At 44.7% G+C, this 24,427-nt stretch overlaps 8 protein-coding genes across 8 annotated transcripts; 5 read left to right on the top strand and 3 right to left on the bottom strand.

Annotated features, from left to right (window-relative positions):
* Positions 1 to 128: 128 nt before the first annotated feature.
* On the bottom strand, positions 129 to 2,345 carry SAMD00019534_056260 (hypothetical protein; the record flags this gene model as incomplete). Its single annotated transcript, XM_012899117.1, has 2 exons — positions 129 to 2,225; positions 2,301 to 2,345. The coding sequence occupies 2 exons, from the start codon at positions 2,343 to 2,345 to the stop codon at positions 129 to 131; spliced, it is 2,142 nt and encodes a 713-aa protein (XP_012754571.1).
* Positions 2,346 to 2,605: 260 nt separating this feature from the next.
* SAMD00019534_056270 (hypothetical protein) lies at positions 2,606 to 5,246 on the bottom strand (the record flags this gene model as incomplete). Its single annotated transcript, XM_012899118.1, has 4 exons — positions 2,606 to 4,069; positions 4,134 to 4,420; positions 4,482 to 5,069; positions 5,168 to 5,246. The coding sequence occupies 4 exons, from the start codon at positions 5,244 to 5,246 to the stop codon at positions 2,606 to 2,608; spliced, it is 2,418 nt and encodes an 805-aa protein (XP_012754572.1).
* Positions 5,247 to 7,579: 2,333 nt separating this feature from the next.
* On the top strand, positions 7,580 to 8,931 carry SAMD00019534_056280 (hypothetical protein; the record flags this gene model as incomplete). Its single annotated transcript, XM_012899119.1, has 4 exons — positions 7,580 to 7,759; positions 7,849 to 8,027; positions 8,201 to 8,560; positions 8,646 to 8,931. 4 exons carry the CDS (start codon positions 7,580 to 7,582, stop codon positions 8,929 to 8,931), a joined length of 1,005 nt encoding a protein of 334 aa, XP_012754573.1.
* Positions 8,932 to 10,056: 1,125 nt separating this feature from the next.
* SAMD00019534_056290 (hypothetical protein) lies at positions 10,057 to 12,059 on the top strand (the record flags this gene model as incomplete). The annotated part of the gene is made up of 5 exons (XM_012899120.1): positions 10,057 to 10,170; positions 10,236 to 10,920; positions 10,985 to 11,365; positions 11,429 to 11,950; positions 12,013 to 12,059. The coding sequence occupies 5 exons, from the start codon at positions 10,057 to 10,059 to the stop codon at positions 12,057 to 12,059; spliced, it is 1,749 nt and encodes a 582-aa protein (XP_012754574.1).
* Positions 12,060 to 12,144: 85 nt separating this feature from the next.
* On the top strand, positions 12,145 to 13,164 carry SAMD00019534_056300 (hypothetical protein; the record flags this gene model as incomplete). Its single annotated transcript, XM_012899121.1, has 1 exon — positions 12,145 to 13,164. The coding sequence occupies one exon, from the start codon at positions 12,145 to 12,147 to the stop codon at positions 13,162 to 13,164; it is 1,020 nt and encodes a 339-aa protein (XP_012754575.1).
* Positions 13,165 to 13,232: 68 nt separating this feature from the next.
* On the bottom strand, positions 13,233 to 14,970 carry SAMD00019534_056310 (hypothetical protein; the record flags this gene model as incomplete). Its single annotated transcript, XM_012899122.1, has 2 exons — positions 13,233 to 14,604; positions 14,687 to 14,970. Coding segments are annotated over 2 exons (1,656 nt in total), but the record flags the coding sequence as incomplete, so codon positions are not given.
* Positions 14,971 to 15,911: 941 nt separating this feature from the next.
* Positions 15,912 to 16,983, top strand: SAMD00019534_056320 (hypothetical protein; the record flags this gene model as incomplete). Its single annotated transcript, XM_012899123.1, has 3 exons — positions 15,912 to 16,131; positions 16,202 to 16,311; positions 16,408 to 16,983. The coding sequence occupies 3 exons, from the start codon at positions 15,912 to 15,914 to the stop codon at positions 16,981 to 16,983; spliced, it is 906 nt and encodes a 301-aa protein (XP_012754577.1).
* A 218-nt stretch (positions 16,984 to 17,201) lies between these two features.
* On the top strand, positions 17,202 to 21,087 carry SAMD00019534_056330 (hypothetical protein; the record flags this gene model as incomplete). Its single annotated transcript, XM_012899124.1, has 4 exons — positions 17,202 to 18,017; positions 18,098 to 20,098; positions 20,168 to 20,536; positions 20,605 to 21,087. 4 exons carry the CDS (start codon positions 17,202 to 17,204, stop codon positions 21,085 to 21,087), a joined length of 3,669 nt encoding a protein of 1,222 aa, XP_012754578.1.
* Between the last annotated feature and the right edge of the window lie 3,340 nt (positions 21,088 to 24,427).

Here is a 24,427-nt window from a genome sequence, read left to right on the forward strand (position 1 = left end):
TCGTTGTAACACATCGATGTGAAATAGGGAAATATTATATTTAATTTAGTTTAATTAATAAATCGATACTAGTATCAATGATGATATATTGTATATATATTACAACAGAATGGAAAACGATGTTCATCTTATGACATGGACATTATTGAGAATGGAGTCACCTTGGTCAGGGTGACAGGTACACCTTGTGTGAGTGCCTTGAGTTGACCTTCCACAAACAGTCCAAGTGTGATATCTTGGTTGCTCTGTGATTTAAGTTCGATCACAATACTTGATTCATTCCAGAATACATCCAACTTGCAACCCAGATAGTTGAGTGCCGCCAACTTGATGCTCTCTGTATCTGGTGGCAATTGTGGGTTAAAGTCCAGTTGCTGAGGTCTGATCCTAAGACCACTGAATCCAAACGCCACCGCCTGGAGGAATCCACCTGCGCCAGTGATGAAGTTGACGGTTCCGCCCTCGGGGGTCTCCGTCCACACTCCAAATGGAGCCTGCGAGTTGGAGTAGGAGGACGACCAGCTCTTGGTTGCAGCCGCCATGTCGCCCACCTCCAGCCAGCCAATCGTAAACATTGAGTATGTCATTGCTGGGCCGTACTGAGTAGTCCTCTCCTGGTAGTAGGCCAGGTCACTGGCACGCGTCTGCAGTGACATGTTGTACATCAGCGGGAAGCCAAGCAGGATGACATCGGCCTGCTTGACAGTGTCGCCGTCGTAGTACTCATACTCGGGATGGATGTCCAACGTCTCGTTGTACAGCATGACCAAGTTCTGTGCGATTGTGCGCCATTGATCTGTTGGCGCGGTTGTGTCGTTGACAATTGTCGCGGCTTCAATCGCCCACTCCAAGGCCATCTGCGCCACTGCGTTGGTGTAGACCGAGTTGTTGACAAAGCCATTCACGTACTCGTCGGGAGGGATGACAATATCAATCTCGTACGAAGGCTGTGAGGGAGTGGCGCCAATGGCCAAAGATGCCCTGCTGGCCCAGAACTCGGCCACACCTTTGATCGCCTGGTAGCCGCCACCCTCCTGCAGCCACTGCTTGTCGTTGGTCATGCGATAGTACTGTTGCCAGGCGAATGAGATGTCTCCCGTGATATGATGCTCGAGCATGCCCTCGGGGTAGTCCTCGGGACATCCCTCGGCACCAGTGAACGCAGACTCCCATGGGAACATGTATCCAGTCCAGCCCTGATTGAAGCCCAAAGCCTTCTGATGTGCCTGCTCCAGATTGTTCAGACGATACTGTATGATTGAATCCCTGGCGATTGTAGGTTGCAACAGGAGTATGGTTGGATACATCCAGGTCTCGGCATCCCAGAAAACATGTCCATTGTAGCCGTTTGACGACAGACCACCAGGAGATATGCTCCATGGCCAGTCTTGGCGAACGGATGACAGAGTGTAATACAAAGACGCGTTGACTGTGCGCGCCAAGTCGATGTTGCCACCAATCTCAATGCGCGACTCCCATATTCCCGACCAAGCATTGATGTGGGTGTTCAGCAGCGAGTCAGTGGCAGAGTATGCCTGTTTGTAGATTGCGGCGCATTCAGACATGTAGTCCGACGTCTCCAAGTTTGTCACGAACGATGTCACGAAGTAGAACGTGGTCGCTGCACCTGCAGCCACTGTTACCATCTCGGGCACTGTGCTGGTTGTGATGCCCACGGCTGTGATGAAGCCATTGGGCAACTCTGGCATGAGGATTGTAGCATTGTACTGTGTGATCAATGAGTTTGACTCGATCTTTTGAATGTTGAGGTCGTTTGTCTCCATGTAGTTTAGGTAGTTTAGCTCAAGGTTGAAGACTGTGTCGCTGCCAGTGTTGTCGACGATGATGTGTTGCACGAGTACATTGCGCATGGTCTGATGGGCGTAGAACATCTGTGTGGCCGTGGTGGTTGGGCTGTTGGGGAAGGTGTAGACGCGACTATAAGTAGCATTGTCAATGTCCAATCCTGCATATTGAAGAGTGGCACCACTGCCAAGACTGATGTTTTGGAAGTTGGGCAGTTGAGCACGATGGCTTGGTGAGGCGAACGATACTGCAGGGCCATTATAGACACCGGCGATGTAGATTGCCGGACCACCAATGACAAATGACACGTAACCATTGCCAACACTTGGCATCAAGTATTGTACAGGCTCTGATGCAGCAGACAACAGTCGACCTTGGGCCACTCTCTCATTCCACCATTCAGGTTGAGCATTGGTAGTCTGTTGTAAAGTGTGTGTGTATGTGTAAGTGTTAGTGTGTTGATCACCTGATTTGATCAACTGATGATCACTTACCAATATGATTAACAGTAATATAACAAGGGAGCACTTTATAATCATTGTTATATTACTACTTATATGATTCAATGCATGAATGATGATGATGTTTAATTGATTGTTTGATGGATTGAATGGTGGTCAAGGACATATCCCAACAAGTCCCTAAACATGGATTCCCGTTAGATGATCACCATCAGTTTTGATCAAAAAGCCCCACAAAATTGCACATTGATTATTGGGCATTAGCTTCCAAAACTTGCTGTCATTTGATAATCATCTTTTATTCATTCGTTTTTTGTCCACTTGGATAAGGGGTGGACCTAGTATTGCTCGGACATCATCAGAAGTACGAGAGAAGTCCATCCAGTGAATGGATGATTCCTCTCGCCAGTGCCTTCCAGACCATGGTACTGCTCCCACAGGAATCCAGTCTCTTTGTACTGCTGGAAGATGTTGTCGATGATGTTATGGCGCAGTGTGTAATAGGTCATGGCAAAGTCGTGCATCAAAGGACCGCTCTTCATGTACTTCTGGTGGAACTTGCTGACAAACAAATAGTTGATGTTGATCCAGATGGGACCGCGCCAGTAGTTCTCATTCGTTCCATAGTGTGGGTCGCGCAATGACATTGATCGCAGACCGTATCTGCTCCAGATGCCCCTGATGTCCTTCACCGTGTTGAGGTAGCCCCGCAGACGAGGTGAGTCCACAGGCTCCAGACCGAGCACCAGAGGGAAGTAGTTCACGTAGCCCTCAGTTCGTACAAAGGTCTTGTTGTTGTTGTTGCCATCATAGACGACGTCCTGGTACATGCTTGTGACATCGTCCCAGTGTAGGTCGCGCAGGGTGTTTGTGATTTCCTTGTACGATTGCATGTAGACACTGTCGTCCTTGCCGATGAACTTGGAGATGGTGCCCATTGCCTCTGAGGCGAATGCCATCCATGCCGAGAGATCGACGTGCACCTCGTGTAATGAGGGTGGGTTGGCGCGTGGGTAGTCGTCCAGACCAGAGGCCAGTGTGTGGTTGACCTTACGTCCGCGCCAGCGGAATGTGTTGCCAATGTGGTTGGCGGTCTGTGTGCGCCAGTAGAAGCTGTAGAAGCGGGCCATCCTTGGGTAGGCCTCCTCGATAAACTGAACGATGGTCTGGTACTCCCTCTTGTGCTCATTGCTGGCCTTGTACTTCTCGGCCAGGTCAATGAGCTTCAGGACGGTCATCAGCAAGGTGGGTGGGTTGGCAATGCTGGGCGACTGCACCTGGAACTCGTGTGGCACCATGGACAACGCTTCGTTGCCCAGGATCTGCTCGCGCGGGATCCATCCATCCTCATTGACCAGGTTGAACCAGTGCGACAGAGACTCGATGGTCAGGTCGACGTCCCAGCTCGAGATAACCAGCTGATGGAATCCCTCGTCCCAGAGGAAGCCACGTGGGAAAGCTGGACGAGATGGCGACGCTGAGAACAGCGTTGACATGGGCAGCTTGTAGTGTGCTCTTGGGTTGCTTGGGTCTGTGGCCAATGTGTTACCATGCCAGTAGCCAATGCCGCCGAGTAGGCTGCTGAGCACGACGCGTCCAAACTCTCTGTACTGAGGGTTGACACCCTTGGCCAAAGGGAAGTGTTGGACGAATCGCTTCTCAAAGTCCTCCCTATACTTCTCCAACAAACCATCAAACTTCTCGCCAGTGATATGTTTGGCGGCCTGTTTGACCTGATGCTCCGACAACAATGATTGGTCGCTTTGTGAATGAGTTGAATGAGAGATGAATGATATCTCAATCTGGAAAGGGATGAATGAGGTGAGTGATTGAGTCGAGTCATTGACAAGGTGTGCGGATACATACATCGAATGGTGCCTGTAGCACGCGCTGAACGATCATTGTGTTGGTGTGATCGTTAGCGATGTTGGGAAGAGTTGGGATGAAGACTGGCTGGGGACGTCCTTGTTTGGAGATCTCATTCCACTCACCATAGTAGCTGGTGATGTGTTGCTTGGTGGTATCATCAAAGATTGAGTTGATGACGTTCCACTTGTCCTTGTCAAACCTTGCCTTGCCATAGAAGTGCCACTTGTCAACGCTTGGTTGCGACTTGGCATACTTGAATCCATGTGGATGAGTTGAAGATGACACTATGAGGAAGGAGAGAGTGTCAGTCAACGAATGAATGAGCTCGCCAGAAGTTGGACTTACCATCATTGAATTGTAATGTGTAGCGGCCAGTGTCTGGGTTGTTGCCATTCACTTGGAGATCGCCAGTCAATCCCTTTTTGGAGTCCTCAGGGAGATTGGCAATTTGTAGCCAAGAGTCTGAGCTGGATGTGACGCTCTCATCCAAGACGTAGTACATCATGGAGAAGAGTGGCACTGGCAGCGAAGCGTTGAGCTGGCGTCCTGACAGACGCACGGTCCAGTCACCGCCCGTCTTGGACGTGTGGTGGTTGCTCTTGACGAATGTGGTCGTCAGCAGCAGGTTGCCTGGACGGTCGACGATCTCCTGCTCGCCAAAGTTCTTGCCGTCGTGGCGACGCCAGTGGTAGCCGACGACGCCATCGCTGCTCTGCTCGCACTTGTGGACGAATCTTGAGAACATATTGTCAATGTTTGGCGTTGACCAGATCAGTCCAGTGTTAATTGGCTTTGTACTACGTGTCTTCATCGCAGAGTATAGATGTGGTCTGTAGCTGCCCCACATCAATGTATTATTCAAATGATTCCTACCAACTTCAATCCTTGGTAGATCATCACTATCAACTGCATCCAAGTGCACCTGGCGATGACCTATAATTCATTTGAATGATTGATTGAGTTGTTTGATTAGTCAGCTGATCACATCCTTGATCTGCATCGTAATAATCATCATTGTCATAATATCATACCTGTAGTGTCAATAGCATGGCAACTCAATATGCTGGCAATAGACAAGATGATCACAAACAATGAGAGTGATCTGTCCATCCTGTCTAAAACTATCTCTATAATATATGTATATATGATTAATCGATATACCTGTAATCCCCAATGTACAATGAATAGTTATAAATATATAAAGAGTAAAGTTGTAATTGAATGAGTCAGTGAGTGAAGTGACTCTATCTACATTAATTGATATGCGCACGCGAGTGAAGTTGATGTTGGAAGATGCATGACTCATGTCAACACCCCACACACACAATTAACACCACTTCAGCACCACCAGCCAGCAATGTCAATCGAATGGTCATCGATGAAGCACACCACATTCATTCATTCGTCCATTCATTCATTCATTCATGGATTGAGTAGTAGTTCAAGTTATATGACAATACCTTATTATTACAACCAGAGGCTAGCTTTGTAGTATGTGATTGATATACTTATACTGAAGCACTGTAATGATTAATTGAATGAAATGAATGATTGAATGATTTTATGTGTTTATATTTATCTGTACTTGTTTAGATTTATGAGATTATCTGTTTATCTATATCTTATGTCTATCTGTAAACTAATGTGATGAATGATCTGTTCCGAGTTGATAGTGATTTGAATGGGTTGTCTTTGCACACACCATCAAGAATGATAGAGTGACTCTCAATCAAGGTCATGACCAGGATTGGCTTGTTCGACGGGTCGCACATGTCATGATGAGCAGCATCCTGGCTCAATCATTCACGTACACATTCCCCCACCACACACATAAGCCGCTTATGGTCATTCCATAAGAGAAGCCAGGTGAAAGTGTGTGATTGAATTGGATTGGATTGGATTGATGGTCACATTTCATGACATGTGGAACGTTGTTTCGGAAAATCAACCACACTATTAACTTTCTCGAGTGTTCGAAGCCTGGCCCCTTCTGGATTCTGCGTGTCAAATTCATAAGACAAAGGTACCTTAGACTCGACTCCATCCTGTTCTACACATTCTGTCTCCTCCTCTCTTGTCATCACCATCGTCAACACTCTTCCTGCTGTCTTGTCGAACTACAATGAATGAATGTTCTGTGTCGAATCGATTGAGAGTGCTGTAAACAGTTGAGGTTGGTTAACATGTCATTTTCTACTGCTTCCAAACATATATACATATAAATAACTATATACATATATACAATCTAGTACATGTACATGTTAAAAGACACACGATAGGGCACAACTATCGTCATTAAGTGCGACAAATAACACAATGTCCACAAATGGAAGTTTTGGTCAATGAAGCCCAGGCCAAAGACTTGACTTTGTGTGTGAGTGAGCGAGAGGCAGTGGCATGTGTGTGTGGGAGGGCGAAAAGTGGGCCTGTCTCTAGATTGTTGACCAATGGAGATAGAACAATCGGTTCATTGACCATATTAATACTTATCTGGATTGAAATAGAATGAACTAGCGACGATGACACTTGGGCGAGTGAATGAATGAATGAGTGTATTCTAAGTTGCCCTTTGGAAGGACCAACTTAATGTTCTATTTAAAACAATGGTAATATATGAAAAGAGGATAAATGGATGAATGGGTGGATGCAGTATTGAAGAATGAAACAAGACTATATATCTAACAATCTCCAAATCAAATAACATCCAACAAATACTATATGTATATATAATGAATGTATAGTTTCAAAACAACATCATCCACCAAGTAATCGATTACTTATGAACAATTAATTCCCAATTCCCTTTGATCACAAAGTGGTGTACACACCAGCAACATAACTTGCCACCATCACGATTTCTTTTGCYTTTTGGTCCCTGATTACAGAGACACACATACACACACAAAAGATAGAAATTAGTACCTTTGAAGATATTATCCAATTTGTTTCGATCAAATCAGTTGGAGCACTGATCACACACAAACCCTACCAAAAAAGTGTTGTGATCCTTTTATTTATTTTTATTATTAATAATCAGAACTCAAACACTCGATCACACACGAGCACACGCTGTTTCCAGACGCGACGTCGCTTTCAAGCACCAGCAACAAATCGTGTGGACTCAGGAGCACCTGTCAACCATCCAATCTACCTGCCTAACCCAACCAACCCGCCATCCTTGGCATTCTTGTTATAACAACATTCATACTACACATATTCATTCAATCATTCATACATACACATAAGTAACAGGTATCGTTGTTGACTACTCATTTACGCACAAGTGATTAGCCTTCAGCAGCATCAACAAACAGCTCATTAAAAAAGCTGTCACACTAGCCCTCGCCCTCGCCTTCGTCCACTCACCCCACGCACGCGCCCCAACTCAACTTAACTTCCACATCCCTCACCTATCTACCCTCATCCCACCAATCAATCAAACAATGACAGTGGACGCCAATGGTATCTCTGAGCTTGAGCTCGAGCGTTACTACAATCCAGACAACTCTATCTTCTCATCAAGCAGAAAGGTCGTTGCAGAGCTTAATGCCATACTTTTCTTGGTTCTCGCAACCAACCTGTTCTTCTTGGTTAGATACTTATATCAACATTTCATCCTTAAGGTATGTGATTGAGTGTTGCCCTTGAGGCCATGTGGGCAGACTCTAACAATCAGTCCCTCTCCCATACCTCCCTTACTCCATTACTCTAGCCAATAGCCATTTCATACAAGGTTCGCCCATCATACATGGCCAGATTCCTTGAGAATGGATGGTACTCACTTTACTACATCTCTGCCTTTGTTTATGGATGCTATCTCTACTCTCAAGAGAACTGGACATTGTTCCCAACCATCAACCTTTGGCTCGGCTGGCCAATCCAACCATTCAAGTATGTTGACACCCCTTCACCCCATCCCATCGCATCCCATTCCGCCAACCACCCCATCACATACATCTTGGGGCTGGCCGCGGAAGGGGTGATCGCTCGTCAAACTCAAGCGATCGATCAATGATTGATGACCACTCACACCTTTCCACTACAATCAATCCAACCATATATAGTACTCTCTACAGAACATATTACCTGTTAGAGTTGGCATTCTACTTGCACTGCACTATTGCCATCTTCATGGAGACCAAGAGAAAGGACTTCTACCAGATGCTGACACATCACTTTGCCACCTTCTTCTTGGTTGGCGCCTCCTATTGGTATCGTTATCACCGCATTGGTCTGGTCATTCTCTGGCTGCACAACGCTGGCGACATCTTCCTCTACACAGCCAAGGCCATCAACTATTTGCAAAAGGAGAGCAAGAACTACGTCATGTACGTCACTTCTGAGTTGCTCTTTGTCCTTTTCGTCATCGTGTTCTTCATGATGCGTCTGGTCTTCCTCCCATCCGTCCTTGTTAGAACCTCACTGTAAGTACCCACCGTCACATCGCCGCGAACAACATTGATCACTCACTGACTAACTTTCCCTTCCCTTCGCAATCATATAACCTAGGTTCGAGGCATTCTACGTGTCCACAACTTATCCACAGTTCTACTCGACCAATGTGTGTCTGATCGTTCTTCTCTTCTTGCATATGTTCTGGTTCTACTTGATCCTGCGCATCATCTATCGCAAGATGATCAATGGCAGCGTTGAGGACATTAGAAGTGACAGCGAGGAGGATGAGCCCACTGAGAAGTCCGCCAAGAACAACCACTTGGAAGCCGAGCAGACTTCCAAGCACCAGGGCGTCAGATCCAAGTCCAAGCAACAAGTTCAATCAAAGAAGAACAACTAAACTATGTCCAGTGTCTGTTCTGTCCTATCAATCAATCAATCAATCAATCAATCAATCATTCAGCAGCGACAGACAAACAAGTGTGACGCCACACACAACACCCCCTTTGGTTGACTTGGCTACGCAAGTGAAGTGCGCAAAGTTGGACAATGACATGGGCATGTACTAATAAACAAAAGGCCCCAACCTCCTCACTTCAACATCAACAGATGGATGACATTGACACCATCACCAACAATGATGGGGAGACCTTCCAAGTGTTTGGGTCCATGTCTAAGCAGACTTAAGACCTTCTTTCAATCAGCTACTGACTGAGATTCTAATGGCCCTGTGCCCCAGCACAGTCCCCGTGTCCATCCATCGTGCCCCTTGTGTGGGAGCGTCAATCACATCACACATAGTCTCACCTTAAAACACTCGTGTCCATGTGGGTGATGGGATCACCAAGCGTGACCCCACACTGGGGCCTGATATTTATCAGTCAAATGTTCGGGAGAGACCCGAGTGTCCAGATATTTTGAACCTTGAATGTTCCCTTGCCCTCTCTTACCAGATATGTGCCAAAGATGGTACTTGCTCTGGATATTTATCATTTGCAGCACCAACGATTTACTCTATGTAAGATGCGTCGCGACACAACAAACCCCATCATCCTATGCAGACAATCTATCGCCCTTCCTCCTTAACGATGTGTCCAGGACCTTGCACCATCTATGTGTGAGTTCCAGATGGACCTCTTTAGTTGACCACCCTCATGACTAGTCATTGATTGATCACTTCACCTCACAACTCATTCATTCATTCATTCATTCAATCAAACAACTTCCATTCACTGTACATATTATATATTACTAATTATTTATACGAATGGACAGACAATCATTGTCCATGTTGTTAATACTTTGTTTGGCCGCGTTGTCCTTAACAACTGTTACCCAGGCCCAAACCCTGGTCACAACCTTACCATTCAAAGGACATAATTATTCATTTTATAGTGCCAGTGTATCACCAATAGATGCACTCAACTTTTGTGATCAATCAAATATTAATAATCAACGTGGATATTTGGTGACCATAACTACAAAGGAGGAGAACGACTTTGTGTTGGCTACACGTCTGGCACTGATGCCCTCCGACAAGATCTGGCTCTCTGGCGATTGCATCAAAGAGGATGGTATCTACATCTACAACAGTGGTCCAGAGAATGGAACACTTATATTCAATACATATTCTGGGGAGGTATGATCAACGATGAGCAAATGGAATAGTTCCAGCCCTAACCCCACCCACCCTCACACAAACAGAGTCCATCATTCTCAGACTTCAACTATTATGAACCATCGATGTTCTCATTCTTGGATGAATGGTATATTGCTTATGATAATGTTGAGTTCACATGGAACAACATGCAGTTGAAGGATAGATTGTCTTTTGTTTGCGAGTATGGTGGCCTTGAGGACCCCTACATCAAGCCAGTTCGAACAATTGGTGATGCCAATGCTCTGATTACCAACATTAGAAATCTATCAACAGTGACCGATGTCTCCAAACTCAAAGTAACATTCACCAGCTCTGATAGTCGCCAATCTTTCTCCGCCACCAACATCAGAAAGACATCAAGCACCTCCATCACAGTCAACATCCCACCAGGCACTGGTGTCTTCAACTTGACCATCACGACCAATGGTCAACAACCACAATATACTTGGAGCACAATATTTAGATACGAGGCTCCTCATATTGCATTGGTATACCTTGATTCAGTGGCACAAGGTACATTGGTATCAATAACAGGAAAGAACTTTGGTTCCAACTCCAACATGGTCTCAAACATCGCATTGGGCAATAACTTGGCAACATGTTCAGGTGTCCAAGTAATCGAGGATGGCTTCCTTACTTGCACACTTTCCAGCACAATCGACACTTTCATCTATCCCATCAACATTACAGTAGACTCAATATTCTATACGGCCACCAAGCCCGCCATAAGTGAGTTATCAATCAATCAATCGATCAGACTTCCGTCACATACTAACCACCAGTCAATCAATAGATAACAACAACCGATACCTTTCAACATTCTGGGGAAATAGTAATGTCACTGGATCAAGCATATATAGTCATGCTCTGGTGGCAGAGGGACTGAGCGGATACTTGAGCTATGTTGAACAGTCCACACAGTCAATGTATAAGCTATTGGCGAGGTATTATGCACAGTTGGAGTGGCCAAGATTCTGGACATCATTGGCATACGACACTACACAAGGATTCTACATAACTACAGATGGACCAAATGCCAACAAACAAGTGACCAACTACTACCCTGCCCCACCAACCCAAGCACCAGCCTACATCTACGACTTTGTCGCCATGACCTACAACGTCTCCCTAGCTTCCAATCCATGGGGCACTGTATCTGAGTTCTTCATTGACAGTAAGTACAAACTCCAACATGGCCAATGTTAGAGACTAACAGATTCAATTACTGAATGAATAGGTCCACAGTTTGAGTTGGACACATACTCGGTCCCGACCAAGGGAGCTACTATATGGATGTTGGTATCAAAGGGCGGTACATATTTTAGCCAGTACAGCTTCCAATTCCAGGGTAGGACTACACCATTCGCAAGACTCGATTATTACCCACCAAGAAAGGATATGACATTCGATGCTGGCTACGGTGGTCCCTTCCCAATAATAGTGACAACCAACTTGAAGAACAAGAACTTGACAACTACCAAGTACTTCTCATACTCACCACCATCAATTATACACATGTCTAATCTTGGGCCCAATGGAGGAGTGATCACAGTCACTGGAGACAACTTCTACACCAATGCATCATTGATATCAATCAAGGTTGGCAATGATACTTGTGTTGGAGTGAAGTTTGTTCTACCACATCAAGAGTTCACATGTACTATACCTACTCCATCCGGCAGCTTGTTGGGTGGCCGCAATGTCGATGTGTCATTGAATGGTACCAAAGCCAGAGCCCCAACCATCTTCCAATATTCAAGTATGACTGTAGATGATGTATCATCAGGTGTTACCAATCAGACAACCTCACTCACTATCAAGGGCAAATCATTCGCGATGAATGGTGTCTCGATCTCAATCGCTGGTGAGCCATGCTATAATGTAACTGTTTTATCTTCAACAACAATGATATGCAAGTTTAATGGAACTACTCCACAAAATGGAACTGATAGCATGGTCGTCACCGTCAACATGGCAGGCTTCTCTACCAACAATACATTGTTCTACTATTCTAATGACACAAGTTGTCCAAAGGTAGACGACAAGCTATGTGCAGGTAATGGACGATGTAGTCAGGGCACATGTTACTGTTATGATGGATGGACTCGTGCAAACTGCACCGAGCCCACCAACCCGAATGATCAGACACCAGGAATGAGGAATGGTACAGCTAGCAATCCAGCTGGCATCGAATTCATATCCTCCATCAGATATTTACGCGAACTGAATCAAACTGGACAAGTTGTGCGCACACTGGACATGAACAACATTCGCTGGATCACTGACAATGTCACGGGCATCGTCAATGGCACCTTCTCCAACGACACAGTCAGCATGTCCTTGGTCGTGCTCCAAGTCAATCAATCAATTGATCGTTATCAATTCGCTGGACAGGTGATGGCACTGACTGCCAACTCACTAAAGCTGATCATCTCCATTGCCGACTGGTCGTTCAAATCAAACTTGAACTCACTCCAAGTGATCATCCAGAGCAAGACCAACAGCACAACCAGATCAGCTTGTGGCACTGAGCATCAGACAAGTGGCGAGGTGGATACTAACTCCTACCACATAGTCTCGGGCAACTCAATACTTCAAGTCAAGTTTGCCAGTCATCTTTATGTCGACGGTCGTGTGGCAGTATCAGAGTTTACACAGTTAGATGCAGCCGACCCGATAGTTCTAACATCAGCCTCCAACGACACCTTCTCTTTATGGACTGCCATTAATGTGCCACATTTCAAGGTGTGTGCCATCGACCCAAGCATGGCAGCACTACTTGGCAATGACAAGGAGACATGTTCAACGCCCTCCAACTGGAAGACCATCGTCATTGCAGTCCTGGCCAGCGTTGTAGGTCTGGCTATACTCATTGGCGCAGCAGTTCTCATCAAGAAGAAGTTAACGTGGAATCGTCAAGAACAAAGGATAATGAAGAGACAGATGAGTTCATTGAAAGACAGCAGGCTGTAGTAAGAACGAAAAAATCACATGTTTATAATATATACATTTAAAATGAACGACAAAGTAGTACCTTAATCGGTGCTGACCTTGAGCTGTGGCAAGGCAAAGTAGCCAGTGGAGGATGAGCCATCGGCCGAGGTCATCTCGAAGCAGAAGCCGATGGTCTTGGTGAGGGCGAGGTCCACGATGGCGTAGGCCTTGTAGGAGAAGTCATCGTTGGAGCTGCTGAATTCCAGCTCGAACTTGGACTGGTTGGCCTTCTTGGCGTTCCAGGCGAACTTGTTGAGAGTGTCGCTGTTGATGGTGTAGGTGGTGCTGGTGAAGCTGGCCATGACGTTGAAGCTCTCGACGCCATAGTCGGTGGTCTTGGTCACCTGGACAAAGGCACGAGACTCGCCAATAAAGTTGTCGACGGTCTGGAAGTAGACCAATGGCTTTGACTCGCCCAAGTACTTTGCGCGTGTCTTCATTGTTGGCAACACTGGTGTTGGGGTCCTGTTGATGTAGGCGACTGGGAGGGTGGTAGTGCGTTGAGTGTCGTCGTGTACCAAGACCTCCATGTCGAGCTTGTTTGGCAGGCAGTCGGAAGTGCGACGCTGGCGCTCAGTCAGCTTCTTGGGGATGTGGATGGTGATGCAAATGGCGAACTTGATAGTCTCGCGAGCCTCCAAAGTGATGTTGACAGACTCCCAACGACACATGTAGTTGTAGAAGCCCTTCTTGACGGCCGAGTAAGCCTCGACAGCCACCCATTGGCCTTCCTTGTTCTTGTAGCGACCGGACAGCTTGGTGAGTGTCTGGCGGGTGTCGGTGGTGTTGACAGCCTGCAGGTCGACGTAGAAGTGATTGTTGGTCTTGCCATTGCTGAACCAGTCGTGGTCGGTGTATGGCTTGTCGATCTGCTCGAAGCGGATGCCGCCAGTCGAGGTGACATTGAAGTACTCCTCAGGCTTGGTGCCATTGCCGCCGTGAGTCTCGTAGTGATCAAACTCGTCGTAGTCTGGGTAGACCTTGCCAGTGGACACAAGTGCTGGCAATGTTACATTGGGCACGATTGTGTTGTCGTAGGCCTGCTGGACGTTTGTGAATGCGCCCTTGATGATCTTCTTGCCCTGGCATGTGATGTCGAGACGGGCAATCTCTGGACGTGGTGCGGACCATGTCTTGACCTCGACCTCCACGGCGATGACAGTGCCACCAACCACGACGAATGATGCCTTGACATAAGACTTGGTCTCATCATTCTGATAGTGGCTAACAAGGTGCTTTCCATCAGTAGAGTACTGTGACAAGTCAGTTGCATCAAACAACTCCAGTCTCAACAAGTTTGAATTGCTCAATATCGAGATGAACAAGTTGTTCTTGATATTGGTACCAATGTTGACCTTGAGTGCAACCTCTGACTCATGGTTATGTACCTTGATAGTTTCAAAGATGGTCTTGCACAGCCTATATATATATACATTACTTAGTTAGTTATTCATTCAACTCATCTCCAACACTAACTCCGACTCCGACTCCGGTAACATACTTGTATTGTTCGGTCTTCCATGACTCAAAGTCAACGGCAATGAGTACTTCACTATCTTGGATGGCATCGGCAATTGTGAGATGGGGCGAGATAAAGTATCCATCGGAGGTTCTCAACTCTGATATGATGAGATCATCATCATTGGGGTTGTAAGGTGCGAAGCGTACAGCAATGTCCTTGAACAGACGTGACACCTTATCAGTTGTGGGACCAACTGGTATAACCAACTTGTTTTCCTTCCAATTAACCTTTATCCTCATTATTAATAGTACTATTATTTGTAGTTGTTGTTTGATTGATTGATTGAATAAATGAATACAATACTACTACTTAAGTCCAATTTATTAACCCTTTGGACTCAGTTGCCAACTAACAAGATACGTCCATCTATTCATTTCAAGTTGGTAACAAAGTATCTGTGTTTGTGACTTGTGGTGGTTGTGTAGTTAATCTAAAGATTGTTGGGGTTTCTGTAAATTTTCAATGTTTTGTCTGGTTTTTCGTCTTTTGATCAAGAATTAAAGTGGACTATAACGTCACTTTTAGAATGGAGCAGATCCGTGTTATGTTATAACAATGTAAATAATATTATTTGTACACACAAATTTTCCTTTTACAGTAATAGAATGACCAGATTCATTATTGTTGGTAGATAATATACCTCGTAAATTTCCAAGGATCCAAAAATATCAATCGGTCAATCATACTTGACGACATAAGATTATCTATCTTCCACATTCTTCCTAAGCTTAAGACCTTTACCATGTTAGTATTAGTTCATTCATTCATTCATTCATAAAATATTAAGAGATAATGGTTCATTGTTATTAGTTACTACGTCATACATCCATCTTTGTTGATCCGGATCATAAATAAATACTTTGAAGTGAGGGATAATGACCGATGTCAAACGATGTGGGGGTGGTGGATGTGAGGTGTTCATCGTCTAGCTATCCCTGGGATCAAACAATCAAAAAACACCCAAAGTGGGTCACACAACACCAACCTCAAACACAAACAATAAACATTATTATCTCTCTCTCTTTCATTCACTATCATCAACAGATACTACATATTATATTACATTACATTATACATATCATAACTACACTTGTATAACTATATAGGTGTTGAGCTCAACAATCACTCATTCACTCATTCACTCATTCACTCAAACAAACAAACAAACAACTCGATCGATCACAAACACTCAAATAAATAAACAATGTCATATAGAAATAGAACAGCAACATATAATAGTTTGAGAGATCAACATAAGAATAGTAGACCAAGTGCTGCATTTAGAAAGGACGATGGATCAGCAGAGCCATTGAACAAGAGAGATGGAACCTCAGGTGATATCCCTCTCACAAGATTGAACGTTGCACCAGAATGGATCAAGATACATGACATAGACACCAAACTAAGTCTATTAAATGATAAGAGTAAGTACTTACCTCATACTCATGCTCAAGTTAGTGATCACTAACATGTTGTTGTTGCCGCACACTTTAGTTCAGAAGCTTGGCAAGTTACACGCTACAATGACAGAGATCATGTTTGATAATGATCGCGAGATTGAGATTGAGACAGAGATTGAAGTCATGACTAAAGATATTGCAACCGTATGTTTGATTGAATGATTGATCGCAAGGGATGGAATGTTCCCCGACACGTCCACTCACTCATTTACTCAATCAATCAATCAATCAATCAAACAGGACATTAGCAAGACACATAATATGATCAAGATATTGGGAGAGAAGAAGAATATGAGTGGAGAGGAGGTTAAGCTTAGGAAGAATATACAGTCGGCAAAGTCGAAGCAGTTGCATGATGTGTCGATGGAGTTTAGGAAGAAGCAGAGAGCATTCTTGAATGCACTGCAGAAGAATTCAAAGTTGGATGCATGGGGCGACACGTCACAGGATGAACCGGACGAGGAGGAGGACTACAAGGGGTTCGGATTCACCGAGCAGCAGCTGGAGGTCGTCGGCATCATGGAGAGCGAGGTGGAGCAGCGCAACGCCGAGATCAAGCAGATCCTGCGCTCAATCAACGATCTGTCGGCAATCATACAGGACATCAGCATGCTGGTCATCAAGCAGGGCACACTGCTCGACCAGATCGAATACAACCTGGACCAGACAGAGGCAAACATTGTCGAAGCCGATGCCATTTCAAAGGATGCCAACAAACTACACAAAGGTTACAGGAACAGACTATGTATACTATTAGTCCTTATAGTCTTGATCGTTGCCATGGTATTCTTTGCTATTATCAAGGCATTTATTTAAAGTATATTATAGTATAGTAAAGGTAATAATAAACAGGACATACTTTGTACAACCATGAGCTTGGACATACCCTCGCAGACATACCCTCGCATTGACTTTGAGGGTTGGGGGTTGGAAGATTGGCGCGCACTTTGGGATCGCCCGCGCATTATTGAACTTGGACATCCCCGACAACAGATACACATACATACATATACGTATGCCTTTGATCAAGTACAATGAGCAACAACAATAACATTGTTGATGATATAGCGACTGATCAAGACGACCATGGTCGCCTCGACAGCAACAGCAACAGCAACAACATGAACAATAGCTTGGCTCAATCTTCAACTACATCGTCATCATATAGCAACAACAACAACAACAGCAGTCGAACAACGACAACAACGATCAATGATAATGTAAAGGTGTGTGTACGCACTAGACATCTGATTGGCAACAATGAGTTGGCAAAGACAAGATGCCTCACAGCACTACAATCACAGAATACTATAATGTTGGACGCCAAGCCTGATGCCAAGTTGTTCTCATTCGATTATGTGGCCGACGAGAACACCACTCAGGAACAACTGTTTGATGCCGTGGCTCGTCCTATTGTGGACTCTTGCATCGATGGATACCACGGCTGCATCTTTGCCTATGGCCAGACGGGCAGTGGCAAGTCCTACACGATCATGGGCGAGCCACACGACCGTGGACTCATTCCACGCACGTTCCAACATATCTTTGAGCGACTGGATGGCAACCAGGACCCCAACACCACCTACCGCTGCACACTCTCATTCCTCGAGATCTACAACGAGCAGATCATGGATCTGTTTGTAGAGACGTCGCCAAACCTATCGATACGCGAGGATCTAAAACGAGGCATATACGTCGAGGGTCTGACCGAGATTGAAGTCACTCACACACTCGCCGCCATGGACTTGCTCGAGATTGGTGTGGCCAATCGCCATGTTGCCGAGACCGCCATGAACTCAAACAGTTCACGATCACACAGTGTCCTCACCATCAACATCGAGTCAACAACTGTATGTATAGGATGCCAGGCTGGCTTCATTGGCTTTGTGTTGCCACTCTCTCACTCACTCGCATTCATTCACTCACTCAGATCAATCCAGATGATGGCCTGACAAAGATCAAGAATGCAAGACTTAGTTTGATTGATTTGGCTGGATCTGAGCGCCAGAAGAGTACAGAGGCGGCAGGAACACGTTTGAAGGAGGCTGGCAGCATCAACAAGTCATTGTCATGTCTTGGAAATGTTATTCGATCATTGGTGGACGTGGCCAATGGCAAGCCCAGACACGTTCAGTACAGAGACTCCAAGCTCACTTTCCTGCTCAAGGACTCATTGGGTGGCAACAGCAAGACATACATCATAGCGACAGTTTCACCCAGCGAGCTATATTACAGCGAGTCATTGTCCACACTTCAGTTTGCACAACGCGCCAAGAGTGTGCGCAACATGGCCATCATCAATGAGGAGGCCAGCGGCAACATCACACTGCTTCAGATGGAGATCCGCAAGCTGAAGGACGAGCTGTATCGTTGCCACACCAGCGGCCAGTTTGGCACACTGCCTCCGATCTCTGCGGACGCGCAGTGGATGAGCCAACTGGTGCCGGCCGACCCTCGGACGCAGCCATACGAAGCGCGCATCCACGAGCTCGAGGTGTTACTGTCGCGCTCTCTCGAGCGTGAGGAGGCGCTCAGCGAGCAGCAGCGCAAGACTGAGCACGCTCGTCGGCAACAGAAGCTGCTTTGCGAGAAGAAAGATCATTTCCTGCAGTCGACCAGGTTTGTTCTAAAGCTGCGCGAGAGTCACATTGCAAGACTGGAGGGACGCACTGGTGTTCTCTACTCATCCCTGGAGGAGGAGCAACACGAGGAGATACAGGAGCTCAGGAAGCAGGTTCGACTGCATCCAGAGATCACGCGCTATGCCATCGAGAACCTGGAACTGCGCGATATACTCAACAGCTACGAGATGTCATTCCGCGAGGGAAAGGACAGCTACGAAGATCAGATCATCTCGCTCAAACAACAGAACAGGGAGTTGGTCAGCGAGGCCAAGCAACTGTTGAACGACAAGTTGGCCAGGTCCCTGGAGACCGCCGCGTCGGCGGGACAGCGAACGGATGAGTATCAATCGCCGTACAAGTCCAAGGACACCCCGTCCACGCCTGCACAGGTGGAGCGACGTCGATACAACAATGAGCGAGCAGGACAGCAGCAGTGGGAGCAGGAGAAGAAGGAAATGGACGCACAGTACCAGGAGCTACATGCCCGCTTCCTCCAGACACAGGCAGACCTCGAGTCTACCATGACGAGAATGAGTGATGAGAATGCCAGACTGCAACAGGTTCGCGCAGATCACGCCAGAGAGATCGAGGCCATCAGGCGATCAAACGACAACATGGTGGAGATGATGAAGAAGGCGCATGCCCTGAAGCTCGAGCAGTATACGACAATGAAGGTCAAAGAGGACCTGCTTTTGCGAGATTTGACTGAAGGATTGATCAAGTTGGAACAGGAGAACAACGAGCTCAAGGAGGCCAAGGTCAAACTGCTGTCTGAGCTCTGCGAAAAGAATGAGGAGATCAACAATGTGCGTCTGTCGCTCGATTCTGCTCAACTCTCATCACAGAGGATGACCGAGGTGTTCATTGGCACCCCACTTCGAAGCGAAGAGCGATACAGTGCTGGCCAGGATGATCCAGAGGACAGCGAACCAATCAAGTTCAATGTCCATGTTGAACAACATGAACTGGAGGTTGCAAACAGAGACAAGATGAATAATCTGGAAAGCAAGATACACGGCATGGAGTTGGAGATTCAGAGTCTAAGGAAGCAACTTGAAGACAATGATCAATTATTGGAAGCATATGATAGAGAGAACAATGCTTTGCAAGAGGCCAATGAGATGATGTCCAATCAAATCGAGGCGGCAGCAAGTATCCAAGTCACATCATCACAGTCATCACCCAGTGCAAGCGATGAACATGATACATTTGACAAGAAGGTCAAGCCACTCCTGGCAATGAAGGATGATGAGATCAATCGTCTACAGTCAGAGCTCATTGCAAAGGATACACATTCCAAACAACTGGTATGTTCAATCCCAATCTGATCCATCATCAACCATCATCATCTAACCTCAATCAATCAATGGAAATAGGGCGACACGATCAAGAACCAGATGACAACATTGACAGACATGGATGCATGTTACAAGGAACAAATTATGGAGTTGTCTTCACAGGTGGAGATCAATGTGAAGCAGTTGAATGAGAAGGAGGAACAGTTGATAAATGCTGAGCGACACTTTGACACAACACTCCTGGAGGCAAAGGGTCGAATGAACGATGAGTTTGAGAGAAAGTACGCAAAACTGTCCCAATCACTAAAGGAAGAGTACAACAGGAATATCAAGGCATTGAATGGTGAGATACTGGCACTCCAAGCACGTCTGATATCCCCTCAATCACCAGAGCATCAGCAACTCCAGGACAAGTACCGTGAGCTTCAAAAGGAATACGACGTTGTGGTAAGCCATCCCATGCCATGCCATGTCTAGATATGGAATCACACTGACCAGTGTACATTACACATTAGGTTGATTCAATTGATGATTATCAAGAGAGGATTGCTGCACAGATAATGGAGATCACAAAGTTAAACAACAAACTCAAGAGGTTTAATGGACCGGAATACGTTGATGAGTCAGAGATCATTATCATATCCAGCGACGACGAGGATTATGTACCGCCACCTCCTCCACCCGAGCCAGAGTTGGACATTAGCAAGATTGTTATAAAGAAGAACCCAAATGAACCCGAGGAAGAGGAGGATGAGATTAACCTTGACAATCTCAACCTCACAGATATATCGACAACATCAGCAACAACTTCAACAACACAAAACAATATGTCAATGTCTGAGTTGAACTCGGATGTAACAGGAGCACGATCAAACAAGGCCATAAGCAACAATCTTTCAATCATCTCTCAGATTGCAGAGTTGGAGCGATCCTTCCACTCGACAAAGATACACAACAACTCGAATTCCAGTGTCGATGGTAATGATTCAATTCAATAACAATGCATGTGGAATAATCTGTTCAAAATGTACCAAAGTTGATAAAAAATTTTTTTTTTTTTGGGATTGCCTATTTTTTTCCAGCTCTACGTTAATTTTGTTATTTTTTGGGTTTGCACAAAAAAAAAGTTTGGAAAAGAAAAAGTTTGGAAAAGAAAAAGTTTGGAAAAGAATAAAAACTTTGGACTAGAAGGGTATCGATCCCTTTACCTCTCGCATGCTAAGCGAGCGCTCTACCATCTGAGCTACAAGCCCTTGATGTCAGAAAAACAAATTTCAACACATTTATTCGTTTATAATTTTTAGTTCGAAATACCACCAGCCGACGACACAAAGGCCAGTGGACTCAACCAGAACAGTGTCCGAACAACCAAAACATTGTGTAGTTCCCCCCGGGATAAATAAACAGAACATCGCGTCTCTCTTCCAGGGCGGACGAGAGGCGGCTTTAAACAAAAATTTCTAGGTAGGAATTTTGGCCTCATTAATAATACCAAACAAATACTCCCAAACCAATACTACTCCTACCAGGTATGACGGGAGTCGGCTTTAAACAAAACTCTAGCTCGTCATTCTGCCAACAGCGATGAATAATTATGAATCATCCATATACCAGTATATCCCAACAATTGTTGTTTTACAATTATATATCTTGAATAAATGCTAGTTTTCATTTATGGTTAATTAATCGGGAGGTTGCACCATCATACTCCTTCTTCATCAAACATTCCAATGATTGATACGACTCAACGAAATGCTGAAGTGTCTTCCAGAGATGATCCAACCTTGGCATGCACCACAATCCATCATACTCCTTCTTCATCAAACATTCCTTGATGTAATCAACATGACTCATCTCATGTCCACCGTGATTGGACACACAAACAGTGCATATCGACATCTTGCAAGTCCAACAAATGAACTTCTCCTTCTTCTTATGCTTCTGACATATCATTGATCTATCATCATCATTATTATTATTATAAGTGTTATTGTCCGAAACCATCATCATCCAAGTGCATATTTAATTACTATCTGTTGTTAATTTTAAATTAATCTCAATTAATGAATGGTAATAAATGACAATTACAGGACAATGGGACTTTCTAAGAAAAGTTAATTTCTGGAAACCAAATCAAGACTTGGAACTTGTGTGTCTAGTTTCGGATCAAACAGAATGGAATTGAGTGTCTCTTCATCTTATCATTGTCTTTGATCAATGTCCACTTGTTATCTTGAATCGAATAAAGATGATTGTTGTTCTTTCCAGCAATGCTGATAATGACACCACCACCAAGTGTTGGATTATAAATTAGATGGCTAAATGATTCTGGTTCTGGACACTGTTCAAGGACAGTCACATGCTTCCTTGACAATGAGACTCGTTGGAATGAATTACTAGTCTTGATGAAGATGTTGTCAATGCCATCGAAACATGAGCTTTGAAATGATCCACGATTGTCTCTCTCCAGCAGGACCTCATTGGCGTGTGTTAACAAGTCGAGCGTGATAATTCTGTGCCAAATGAAATAGCCATTGTTACATACTTTGGTATCGACCATGTAGAGCTTGTTATTGAGGTGGTGTACGGTACCATGGTTATTGGTAAGTGGTGTTTGTAGGTCGCTTACATGCTCGAATTCATTAGTGTTGATGTTGAAGCGATCCACGCGCTTCAATCTCTCTACCTGGTTTCCACCGACGAGATAGATGTATTTGTTACCATCAAAGCATGTAGATATATAGGTGCCGCCACTGACTCCAACAATATCAGCTTCGTCGAAACGATTGTTGGCTAGTGATAGACGAGAATATCTTTTTTGTGAGGTGTGACCTCCAAACTGGTAGATGTGTCCACCAGCGTATATGGTGGACGTAGTGGATTGGTCCATTCTCCTCGGTAATACATTATTGTGTGATGTCCATTTGAATGTGTCAAGTGAGAGCACAGAGTATCCATGGTCTATCATATTGATGATGTGATTTTTGAACCGGTGTTGAGCCGCTGGTTGTTGAACTTGTTCAATCAGAACAAGACATGATCTGATCTTATTCTTGACGTCATTCAACTTGATCATATCACCCTCCATTGATTGTCTTTGGAGTTGAGTGAGATCGTATTGCACATCATTCATCAGTTGATTGTGATTCTTGATCATCGTCATCAGTTCATTGTCACTGAGTGCATTGATACTGTCTGATTGTTGTGATTGGGTTGATGACAATGTGTTTATGAACTGATTGATCGTTGAACATGATTTGATCGATCCAATCACTTCAGATAGATCCTGGTCCTCATTAACAAAATTGTTGTTGTTTCTATAAACTGGATATGACATGTTGAGGATGTAACTGACTTGGTTGATCTCATTGATGATATTGTTGATTGTTGATTGAATGTGTGACATTTGAGCATTGATTGGTGTCTTGGTCTTGTGTTCCTGTGCCATCAACAGTTTGAACAGTTGTTCAAAGTGATCACTGACCTCCTTCTGTGTCTGTTCCAATGATTGATATGATTGGACACATTGTTGAAGTGTCTTCCAAAGATGATCCAACCTTGGCATGCACCACAATCCATCATATTCCTTCTTCATCAAACACTCCTTGATGTGATCAACATGACTCATATCATGTCCACTGTGATTGGACACACAAACAGTGCACATTGATTGTTTGCACGTCCAACAAATGACCTTCTCCTTCTTCTTATTCTTCTGACACATCATTGATCTCTCTTCATCATTTCCAGTATGGTTATCTGACACCATCATCATCATCCAAGTTTATGTTTATTTATCTCTATCAATCTCAACTATGAACATTGATCTACACGTGCATGTGATGATCCACTTTAGAAGAAAAGTTCATTTATGAATCGTGTGGCTAATCACGTATTAAACAGAATGGAAGTTCAAATGGAAGTTCAACTTCAGTAGATCTCATGATCCTTAAAATTGAAAAAAGGTTTTGCGCAATCCGAGAATCGAACTCGGGTCTCCTGCTTGGAAGGCAAGAATTCTGCCACTAGACCAATTGCGCGTGCGAAACCCAAAATTTCCCAAATATACTTTTATAGCTTTAATAATTCCGCATTTTTTTTAAAAAGATTAAATTTCCAGATAGGATAGATTGAGATTTAAACAGGTACCACAACAAACAATGTTGATCTTATCCAATGACATAAGCGCACATCTCATCTGCCAACGGAAATGGTCAGATAGAACTTATCTGGTTGCCAACTAGTCATTTTACCCTAGACACAAAACCAAGAGGTAAACATTAATCTCCAGGAATCTTTGTTCAGTTCGTCTGTTCATTTGAAACCTAAACATTGGTG

Source organism: Acytostelium subglobosum (assembly GCF_000787575.1).
Source record: "Acytostelium subglobosum LB1 DNA, scaffold: scaffold10, whole genome shotgun sequence".
NCBI lineage: Eukaryota > Evosea > Eumycetozoa > Acytosteliales > Acytosteliaceae > Acytostelium > Acytostelium subglobosum.